This window comes from Stegodyphus dumicola, chromosome 7 (assembly GCF_044657685.1).
Source record: "Stegodyphus dumicola isolate Sdum_Otavi_A_Nest chromosome 7, ASM4465768v1".
Taxonomy (NCBI): Eukaryota; Metazoa; Arthropoda; class Arachnida; order Araneae; family Eresidae; genus Stegodyphus; species Stegodyphus dumicola.
Genome location: NC_140774.1, coordinates 150744563 through 150756780, shown reverse-complemented (window position 1 = coordinate 150756780; position 12218 = coordinate 150744563). Strand labels below are relative to the sequence as shown.

Below are 12218 nucleotides of genomic sequence, written 5' to 3'. Positions count from 1 at the left end.
GATTATTCAATATATATTTTTACTAATTTAAGTTGTACTGGATAATGAAAATGTATTTTGTAATTATTTTAATGTCAGTTTTAGCTCTCTAAAAACAAAATTCTATATTTTGTTTATACATGGCTCCATATGAGGCATATAAAAATTAATCTAATATATAGAGCTGAAATAAAGTAGTTTACTTTTTACTGCAAAATGGCGCTGATTCGTTTATTAATATTTTTTCATTAAGTTGCAAAATATTGTAAAAAATTCAAATTTAATCCTAAATCATTGTAAAACACTAAGTTAATGTTAATTTACCTAACTAAACATTAGCTTTCAGCATATTTCATATATTTTCAGCAGACTTCATATATTACAAAATCATTTTAGACTCGAGTAAACAAATGCAGAGTATAATGAATTGAATCACGATAGTTTATCAGATCTGCAGCAGAAGACAGAGATAGTTAAGGCATTTAAGCTCCTATAGTTATCTTTCCACTAAAAGCATATGTTAGCGAAGACAAAAATCAGTAATATATAACTTATAAAAAACCACCTATGATGTATTGGCACTTTTAATCTATTGTTTGATAAAAGACAAGAGTTATCGTTTGTATCTGAGCCGCGACAAAGTTCGTAGACCTGTCTGGCTGAGATCAGGAGGATTGCTAATAGCAGTAACAACAAGAACGCTTTTTAAATCCATGACACACTACTAATAGTATTTTATGTAGTGGCAAATTTTCATCTAAGGATGTTGCTTCATGTAAAGAAGAATATTTGAGGGGGGGGGAAAGAAAACTAAAGAGTAGAATGGGCTGTGAGCTTCTCGAATCGAGAAGGAGGTGCATTGCTGTTGCTCTTGTATTTGTCCATCAGTGATAAACCAGGTAAATCTGCTGGATACTCCTAACTAGATTGGATTTGAATATTTACGCTTGGTTTCATGAAATTTTTAATTTGACAGAGATTGATAGACAATTTTATTGCGATGGGTATATTAATAGAAAAGCATTTTAAGTTTTAAATTACTCCTAAAAACATTTTCTGGCTAGTTAGTGAAATTGCTTCAGTCACAGTTTCTGTATTTGACCTTAATCTGACAGTCTTCATATGGCTGTTAATTCTCAACGCAAGATGCTTCATATCGACTATTAATACTCAATACAAGGAAATGATGCTAAATTATATGTTTTCATACACGGGAAACAAGAGTGTGAAGCGCAATCGAATGCATTTGTATGATAGTTCAAAATTTGAGATGGATACTTTTGGTAGATTTTAGGATTTCTTACACAAAATAGCATCGATATTTGTATTCCATTTCATTAAAATAGAGGTTTCACATGCGACAAATGAGGTATAACCACTGATGGCTTTGTCAATGCTCGGTTTAAAAACGTATTAGTAACTTTTTCTACCAGAAAATCATTAGCCATCAAGCCAGAAAATGCATTTGTGTATATTTAATATTATACTATTACTACTTTACGCTATTAAACTGAAATGTCTAATATGAAACTTAAGAATGTAACACTTATATGGGATTAACTCTAATTCTCAACTAGTCAAATACAACTTCTGTTCTTCAGGTGTTACACTGAAACTAACCTAGTGAGTTTTCATTACTAGTTCAGAGACTGAAAATAAATGTACTCAAATATGCAGTTTAAATTAAGTGTATTTACAACGTTACTTGTAAGGGTTAAACTAAAAATATTACAGCACAAAGTTATTTTGACACCTGACGATTAACACAAAACCGACTTTTAAATATATTGGAAGTAACATATGTAATTACTTCCTAACACAGGCTACAAATGAACGTTTCGACGACTAACAGCTACTCAAAATCTTAAATTACCAACCAATTGTGCTGTAACAAGCAGCAGCCGCTATTAGCAAAGTGACAAGCTGGATGGCATTCAGCCAACGTAAATCTAATCTACCATATGGTTACGAGATATTCCTTTAAAATAAAATGCTTGTCACCCAAATCTGCATAATCTCTGTCATGGACTCTACCGTGACGAAATGAGACAATAGGAAAGGTGTGAATTAAAATCAGCTTTGTTAGTTAAAACCCAAATTTAGTGCCACAAGACGAATTCATGCAAGGCAAAATAGTAACGTCACAGCACACACGCGTTGTCTGGGTTATATTAAGAACACATTAGCTTTTAGCACAAGCTTTTGATAAAGAATTAATTCATAAGATCTGCATTGATACTATTCTAACAACATTGCTATAAAATCAGTTTTATAATCAGCTATATATTATTATGAAATCATTCCGCAAAGTGTTAATAGCCGTTATCGATAAATTATAAAACGTATTGCTTTGCAATGTGCTATTATATCATTTCATATTAATGGTAGTTCTGAACTTCCACAATAATCTAACTTTTGCCAATGTTTTCTTCCAGGCTAGAAAGATGGCTCTTTGTAAAGAAGGAAAATTAAACCACCTTGAAGTCTCCTCTCTTTATCGCAACAAATTGCCGAGCTTAGCTCTTCCCCCACCAGCACCGCGCCAGAGAATAGACAGCAGGCAGGGCTTTGGACCAGGTGCCAGTCCCTGCAAAGGGTCTATTGCACCACCCAGTGAACACAGCACCGTCACCTTCCATACAGTAGAGACGGATATATGAGCTATCTGCCTGTTACTTTTCCCTGGATTGTTTTTCATGGATATCGATTAATCGATTAGGGAATCGTTTTTACGATAAACTGTCATGTTTTCGTACAGGGCAGATCGGTTTCTGCAAGCTGGATATGAAAAAGAAACAAATCTATATAATGACGGTCCAGCTCAAGGTAACCGACCTATAATTGCAATCGATGCACACCAGATTTGCTTCAGGGATCATGGCTAATTTCTTAGACTTTTTTGAAAATGTTAAGCAGGGATGTGCTGCCAATTAAAAATTGTATTGCATCCATATGGGAATTAAAGTAGCCTGCTAAGGTAATGGTTGAAGTTTTGCAGAATATGTCACATATGGAACAGTTTTGAATTTCATGATATAGAAGTTTCGAAAGTTCCGAAAAGAATCTCTTAAGAATCGTTTTAAAAGCACTAAATATCAGGTGATTTGTCAATGTTTCGTGTAATATTCTGGTATCTGTCCACATTTAATTGTAGGCTTGACTTTTTTGTACGAATAACTGTACTGCAGACAGAGTCTTTGGTCACACTGGCTGCAGAAATTATTTTTAGCATCGTGGAAATTAATAAACAAAAGAAAAAGTAAAACGTTTAGAAACTGCATTATAAATTCAAGCAAAAATTGCTGACTTTAAATTTTAAAAGAAATTTTATGAATTTTCTTACTCCCTTATGACAGAAAGTTTAAAATAGAGTGACCCTCATTGCAGTTATCATTCCCGTTCTCCAATTACTTACGTTCACCATACAGATTTCAGTTATACACTTAAAGAACTTTGATTAAAAACAAGCTGTGATCTAGAGTCCTTACAATATAAAGTCAAAAGTAAAGATTAAAAAAAAAGCACAGGAATTAAATAGACATAGACATAATCTTAATGAAATTCTGTGAGAATTTAATAGATAATTAAGCCACTGCAGATAATTAGGCCCTAGTGTAAAAGGGGCTTTAAATAAAAAATTGAAAATAATAATGTAAATTTAACATTGCCAAAGCAAAATGTTTTACCAGTATTAAACCATTTTATTTCTGTCATCCCCAGGCAGTTGTTGCCTCTGGATAGTGGAGGACGCGGGACATATGCCTGTTTAACTCTGTTAAACACCAGGCGTCCCCGTCCTACGTCACCTATCACCTGTCATGTTTTATGGGGCTAGTATATTTAGAATGCTAATTTATAATTCATTTCACTTTATTTTGTTTATATATTGTGCATGAAATCATATATTTTAACAGTTGCATGTTTGCTCAAACTTCATAATGGACATATTTTTTGTTCATCATTTACGGAATAAGATTTTAATTACCCTCGATTAAACTTCTGTTCATGGCACAATTCTGATGAAGTCAAAAATATTTTTTTTTACTGTAGTTTAAAATTGTGACTCACCTCTGTTCTGAAGAAGCGTAAACAAAAATTTGAATATTTTCTTGAATATTTTAATAATTAACGCACAGGCTAAAATTTAATATATAATATATACATAATTTATAAATTACTGATGAACAGTTTTAAAATTCAGTAGAAATAAGCAACACGTAAGACCAGAGAGATTAAATAGTAAAACTTCTATTGAGACGCTTAAAAACAGCTCTAAAATTTAATGAAGCAATTTTTTATACTATATAATAACAAATTTAAAAACGATTTCTGTTTAAATATTTTATTTTTATTCGCTTTTCTTTTGAAATTATACTGTTGTAAATTTACCTTTTATCAGAACTTAACTTTTAAACTTATTTCTACAATCTATTCATGCATGCATCTTTCTTATACTAGATATATTTCCCAAAACAAATTTTTTCCTCAAATTTGTTTTTTGAATTTCAGATTTAAGCAAATCATATTGCTTGAATTTTATGTTATTCTACGAATGGCAACTTCCAAATATTTTCTACGGCTCTTTAATTTAGAAGTTTCATTTTTATTCTGAGTTCATAAATTAATTTTGACTTGATTTATCTTTATTGCTCTCTTTAATTTAATCTTGCATCAGCCAATCTAATTTCTATTACCTTTTCTCTTATAATCATAAAAATGCATTTTTCTTCATTTAATAAGTAATCATTATTTTTGTTTTAACAACCGTAAGATTTGTGTATACTTTATTTTATATTCACCTTATATGATGCAAAATTGCATTTACTCAGTTTAAGTATTATTTATCCTAAAAATTGAACATATTTTAGAATATTATTAATACAGTTCTTTACTGTAAATGCGTTTCAGCTTCGTTGCCGTACGCATGTACAATACAAGTTCGAATATTTTAAAGAAAATGAACGAGAGGTGAAAAACAGTTACAATTAAGCCAACATGAGTCTCACAGTAAAACAGAGCTTTGCTGCTAGAAGATTTTATATCCGCAGAACAATGTCATAAACACCTATGCGTGATCTCCTAGTTAACACTTTGAATAAAATGGCTAAATACATATATCATCGGGTGGTTTCGTTATTAAGAACATAGTATTCATTTTTAGCATCATTTAGAAAAGGATACCTTCAGTTCACTCTAGTTGCAACTTAATTAGTTATCCTACTAATAAATTCTGTACACTAAAAAAATTGAAAAGCATTTAGAGTAAAATAAACTTTTCTAGATTAGAGTTCGAAAACCGTAGAGAGAAATCGCTATAATTTTCATTGCTTTCCATTACACTCCTGATTTCGTTATTAGAACAATAAATTATATTCTAAAAAATGTATTTTCCTCCGAGTAATGTGTAAAATAGTTTTACGCTTCTGACATTTGATTTTTTAGAAGTTTTTTCTTAATTTTTAAGCTCATTAAGGAGTGTTTTTTAATATATGGTTTATGTTACTAGCGTACCAAATATTGTATACTTTAATTTTGTTTTTTACTAGCATTTGATTTTTTTTTTAATTATTATTTTACTTTTGCGCTTAGCATGATATTTTAGAAGCTTCTTCTCACATTATTAAATGATTCTCGACTTATTCCTGAATGAGATTCTTAAATGTAATATATATATATGTGTGTGTGATATAATCAAACTCAGAAGTAATGACCAGCAGGAATTTTGATGCCGTAGAATGCTAAAACGCCGATCCACAATGAATAAGAATTTTGGCAGTCAAGGTATATTTAATTTAACTTTTATTTCATCAAAAAGTTGCGGCCACAAACAAGTTGGCAAATTAATTGTGCCTATTCCAAAAAGTATACATTTTAGATAAATTTGCAGTAAGAAAAAAATAACAGGCAGATTGCAGTCCAGCTAGGCGAAAGCGTAGAAAGCAAGTGCGTTATATTCAGGGTGAAATCTTAATTCAGGGTTAGCTAGTTTTGGTTCTCCATGCATTTTGATTGTATAGCTAATATTGCTATAAAATTACTATTGGCTGTTTGAGTTTTAGTTACGTAAGAATTAATCGAATTATGAAATAATTAATTTTACGTAAGAATTTAGTTACGTAACATCATCAAAATTACGTAAGAACCATATGACATGAATTAATCTCGAAATGACGAAGTGTAAATAGAGGTTACTATTTTTAGAATAGAGAGGGGACCTTAATTTTACGCTGCTAATTTAATCCTTTATGTAATCTTAATTTGTCTTACATATATATATATATATATATATTACATTTAAGATCTAATTACTTTGCTCTTTTACAAAAACATCAAGCGCTTAAAACATTGTTACATTAAACCTTGATAAAAAGTTTCTTATGCTATATTTTTCAATCATTCTTCATTAATTAATTTGTCATTTTGAAATATATTTATGCTATATTTTGCCAATCATTCTTCATTAATTAATTTGCCATTTTGAAATGTATTTATATTACTTCATGAAAGAAAAAGTAACATATTCAAGAAAAATAAAAAAAATTATAAAATGTTTTTAATTTTTTTGAAGATATTTCAAGATTTTCCTCTCCCTTTCTCTTCACTTTCCTCTCGGTTATTCTGATTTTTTTTATTTGAATGTTTATATTTTAAATTTGCATTTAATTCCGAGTTCTTTAATTTGTTCTTGATTATTCAATAATATATAATTATTTATATTTATATTAATTAATATATGCAAAAACTTACGATTAAAAATTATGTTTATTATTAAATGTAATTTCCAAACATGTTTTTATTTTCCCGTCTACTTAATTGCATTTGCATAATGTTGCACCTAGCTTCCATAAATTTTTGCAGATTTCTTTTATAACTCTTGCATTTATAAGCTCTTTTGGAGTTGTTGCTTCAAATTAGTATCATTTCTTATCCATATTATTCTTTTAATAACTCTTCCTCTGAATACTCTTTTTTTTAAAGCAGTTTTTGTTATTTTTATTCTAGCGCTTATTTTTTTATACATTTTTAACTTCTTACCTTTATTTCATCTTCATTTTACTGCTTAAAAATCATTTGCTTCAATCAGATAAAAATAATTTGTATAATTTTATTTTACAAATAAATGTTATTTAATTTATAATTCTGGCAATCAATTTCTTATATTGTTATTATACTCGTATATTTAAACTAAACCGAGAATTTTATGCATTGTTTTTCAATATTATGTACAGTTTTAATCTTCATAAATTTCTTTATATATAAAAAAAAAAAAATTGGGGGGGGGGTAATTTTTTTTTTGGGGGGGGGGATGTTACTGGATAAAATAAATTTTATAGTATTACGGGTAAATAACAGATTTTTTCCCAGCTGCGCGAAATTGTCAAGAAACCTACCTTCTTTACTTTATTTTGGTTGATTACTTTTGTGTTAATTAAGTAATATTGATTTTTCGATTATATTTATTTTATAGGCAAATCTACAACAAATGCTAATGGATTTAATTAATTCTGTTTTAAAATTTGTGTCTCGATCTTTTATCTCCAAATACATTGTTCTACAAGTATTATGGTCCATCCAATTTCCGAAATGCTTTTAAACTAACTAGTGCCTCATTATTTAAACTTATTAAGGCTTGAAATTATTACTTTCTTTAAAATTTTATCATACTTGCTATTGTTCCGTAAATATGCTTTTATGGAATAATCTTTTTCTTTTTACGCGTACTTGCAATTATTTAAAAAAAAAATATTTACTATTTATTTATTTAAAGCTACTTTTCTTTAATAAACCTGTTATGTTAAAATTTCAATTACTTTATTCAGTAAACTAGTCATTCCGTTTTGGTAGTAACTCATCAATTCTCCACTAATCCTTTGTAATCTCGTATTAATAATGTCAATTATTTCTTCGACAATTTTATATTTTCTCTGAAATTTCTCTTACTTTTTTTCTTAAATGTTTCAACTTTTATCCTCATCCCTTTTCACTTCAGAATTCTTTATCTGCCATTGAACAGACTGCAACATTTGTCATTATGACATTTCTCAGACGTTTTATTAATTTTATTATTACTTTGTAAGTGCAATTAATTTAAAACTCATTTTATGTATTTAAAAATCTTCTTTTCTTAGTTTTCTTTTATTCGCATTGCGTTAAGTTTGTTTTCATTTGCTTAAATACTCTTCTTAAATGTTTTCTTATAATTCCCTTTCTCGATATGCTGTCTTAGTAAACCTTTCGAAAGTTAATTTCTGAAGTCTATCTCCATCTACATTTTTTCTTTTAGTATTTTACTGAAATTTAATATAAATATGACATTATTTTCTTGTTTGCTTAAATACTTTAATTTTGAATTCGAAGTGCTTAATTTAAATATTTTTTTTGTTTTGTTTTTGTTGTTTCCTGAGTTTATTTTACTAATAAAAATCTCTGTCATTTAATAACTTTATTCACTCGCTCATTGAAGACCATTTCTTTGTTTATCTTCTCCTTCGGACTTCTAATTTTTTTTCTTTTACCTTATATTTATTTTGCTTCAATTTTTATAAAATCTTGTTTATTTAAAAATTGTTTTTGAAGTTTTAATTGGACAGAAAGTCTTTTTTATCAATAACCGTGAAATAATAATTCATTTTATAAATATCAACTCATTTTTTGATTTTAATACTTTATTTCCTTTAAATATTTGTTTGGAAAATGTTATTTTTTAAAACTAAGTTTGTTTCTTCTTTGAATTACGTATGCATGTTATGAAGAAGACTATAGAGCAATAGAGATTACTTATGAAAAATCGTTTTGATACAATTTTTAAAAACAAATAGAACTATAATACAAACAACCCCTGATTTAATGGGGACCAAGCTCACTGTTAGTTCAAAATCACAATTAATACGACGACAGTAAAAATCACAGGAAAAAAAGAATAACCCGTGATATTTTTTAACTGAAAATACCATTAAGAATTCACCTGTTCTTTCCAGAAATTTAAATTGCAGAATAAGCTCCTTTAATTAAGTAAGCTTAATCAGAATTCAAAACAAAAATAATTTACTGTAAATAACAGAAGAATAAATAAAATTACATTTTAAATGGCATTAAAGAAAATATATACAGGAAAGAAACTTGAATAATCAGTTCAAACTCGCGCAAAAAAGTCGATTAGATATTTTTATTGTACATCTTTGCGCATTCTGAATTATGTATAGATTTAAATTAAATATTGTTGAAGATAAAAATAAATCCCAAATATTATAACAAAATTTGCTATCACTGCTGTTATACTTTCAAAAGATTGAATAGAACCTTCTTCAGCCGCAGAGGCAAAAATGATGAATGGGAAACATTTGCTGAATAAAAGGAAAAGGAAACAAAGCCACTGGCGCCATCTGTTGACAAAACATAAAAGCGACTATGGAAAAATTTCTTTAAAAGCTGAAGATTGAAACGGTTTAGAACTAGAGTTCAAATGTTAAAAGAAGTTTATAGTTAACTTTCGAAAATATTATCCTGAAAATTTGCGCAATTTATGATGATTCTTGGTGCTGCAGTATATTTAAGTATTATATAAAGTAACTATCTTAACTTTATTACGGATAATACCCAGCTAATCCGCAACTTGTCTATCCAACCTCTGTTAATCAGTTAATGACTATATAACACAATATGTGAAATTATCAAAATGTTATCCACTGCTGTGAGTCTAAAACATTATTCTGCCCTGTTCGAAGCATGGAACGAGTTCAGATGAAAGATCGAAAGAAATTCGAAATCGAATATTTGAGAGTCGAGTACAGGCATTCTAAGTCCTTCATTCGATTTTTATCTTGAGCTAGTTCACATTGAACTAATTTTCTTGTCTGAACATCTGAGCTTTGGGTGAAATTTGTGATCCTAAAACAAAACATTTTCAAATTGTTATAGAAAGCAAATATATTAGTTGATAAAAGGGCATTTTGTGAAATGAATGAACGCCAGTTCTTCTTAATCTCAGTATAATATTTATTTAATGTATAGCAACATAAATTTTATTCTACAGGTTTTTGTACAAATCTAAATTAAATCTAATGTGGTAGTTGAGAATTTGGAGTATTTAGAATAATCTGTATATAATCAATCTACAGTTTCTTATATGATGCCGCTTTTTGTATATGATCACATGCTTGATGTTTGTAATAGCTGATTAACTTGGAATATCGAATTTAATATATTTTTATCGGTATCATTTCCATATATAGAATAATATATTAATGAAAACACACAAATGCCTTAAATTCATTTATATTTAAGGCATTTGTGTGTTCTCATTAAGAGACTAGATTTGGAAGAAAATCCAATTAAGACTTCACCAATTCTTTTATTTACATTACATATTCAAAAACCCAGCTTTTCAAATGCTATGAACTTTAATTTTTAAATTATTTGAGTTTTTCTTGTCATTTCCTAACCAAGAAACTAAAAAGCAAATAAAGAAAAGTTTCTCTAAAACAGTGATTTTAAAACTGTATACACGGAACCCTAATTCCAGCGACTCCTCTAAGGACTTCTCTTGCAAGTCAAAGTCGGAATTCGAAAGAATTTTTGCATAGCGTATGAATCAGAAATTTAATTATCGAGAACAATTAAATAATAACTTGTTATTCTTATTAATATTATTATAATATATTTTCATATTTTAAACATTTGTTCGCTACTGATGGTAGACGTTCCATCAAAAATAAATAATGAAATAGAGTTTTAGGGTTTCACACGAAACTAGTATAATTTTAGACATTGCTCAGAAGAAAATTATGCTCTAAGAGGTCCGTTGTCTCAACAAATTTCTAATTTTTATGCAATAAATATAACTAAGGACGTGAAAAATATAGTTTAATAGCGATAAATAAATTGTTATACGATATCGAAATACGTAATATATGGTGTTGAAATATGTTTTAATTATAATAAAAATGCAAATATTTGCAAAATCCACCAAACGATTCTACACTAGAAGCGTCTTTTGTTAATCACAGTAATGCTGCAAATGTTCTTAAAAATGTTCAGTAAATATAAAATCAAATGTCTTTTAAATTATATCAGTTGGATACTTTATTATTAAAAATATACACATTTTAAATGTAATACCATTTTGCATCCGCGTTTTCCTCTTAAATAGATAGAGTCATGTATTTCAATCTACGGTTACAGTTTTGTATTCAAAAACTCTTTCTCCTCCTCATAACGCTTTGAGTATTAGTTATATATATATATATATATTTTTTTTAATTAGCAGAATATTTTTCACCATGCACAAAATAAAAACGTGCGCAAAATTCCAAAAGCTAGCAGGGAAAATTTTGAACTGTTGTGACATATTTTATCATCGTATCACTATGGGTATTAACGAGTTTTGAAAAATTACACTAAACACGAAATTTTCTGTATTATTAAAAAAATAACACAAAATTAATTACAAATAATTACTTTACCAAAAAAATCTTGAATTCATTTAACTTTTTGATTCCCATTGCGTGTTCTATTTTAAAGAAACTTCTTTGACTAAAAAATAAATAAATAAAATTAAATATGAGAAAAAGACTAAACACGGATTTGCACATATTATTAGAACAAGGAAAAAAAACCTTTAAAAGACTGTACATTTTAAGAATTTATTTAGCATTTGCCCTGTCTTAGTTCGCGTTATTACTTTCTTGACAGAATTTTGCAGATGTCGAATTTAAGATCTAGTGTTAAGAATCGTTTTCTGTATTTATTATTTTACTCCGAATTGTAATGTTTAATTTTTAGAATTTGGCAACTAGTTTTCAAATACATTCCAAAGAAAATGTTTGTAAGTTAAAATTAATTACGCTACTCTACATACTTACCTTATTTTAACTGCTGTACGTAAACTTTTATAAATAAATATATTTAAATTTTTGGATTACCGTAACTTTGTATGTTGATATTCAACAACTATTAAGTAGTTTTAACCTCAGTTAATTATTCGCATTAACATTGAGAAATGTAATAATTCTTTTCCAAATTCTTAGTTTAGTACTAATTATACGGTATTATTAATACTCATATTATTACCATAAAATTATATATTGATAAAGTGGTGTTTTTTTTTTGGTGTTTTTAATTATGGCAAAGCACACTAGGGCTATCTGCCTAAGGGGAGGGATGCCTTTCGTGGAGGACTTTCTAAGGGAAACTGGCTCGTATACACGTTACACATTTGATAAAGTGGAAAAAGCATTTCT

General features: G+C 28.3%; 2 protein-coding genes across 2 annotated transcripts in view; one reads left to right on the top strand and one right to left on the bottom strand.

Annotated features, from left to right (window-relative positions):
* Lrp4 (LDL receptor related protein 4) overlaps positions 1-4543 on the top strand; it is a 1066574-nt gene extending 1062031 nt beyond the window's left edge. Inside the window, exon 35 of the mRNA XM_085821440.1 lies at positions 2415-4543. Within this exon, the coding sequence (XP_085677566.1) occupies positions 2415-2639 (225 nt within the window). The 3' untranslated portion in view covers positions 2640-4543. The remainder of the gene's footprint in view (positions 1-2414) is intronic.
* The window catches only part of LOC118187669 (core alpha-(1,3)-fucosyltransferase-like), a 631908-nt gene that overhangs the window by 90432 nt on the left and 529258 nt on the right, over positions 1-12218 (bottom strand). The gene's annotated exons all lie outside the window — the stretch shown is intronic.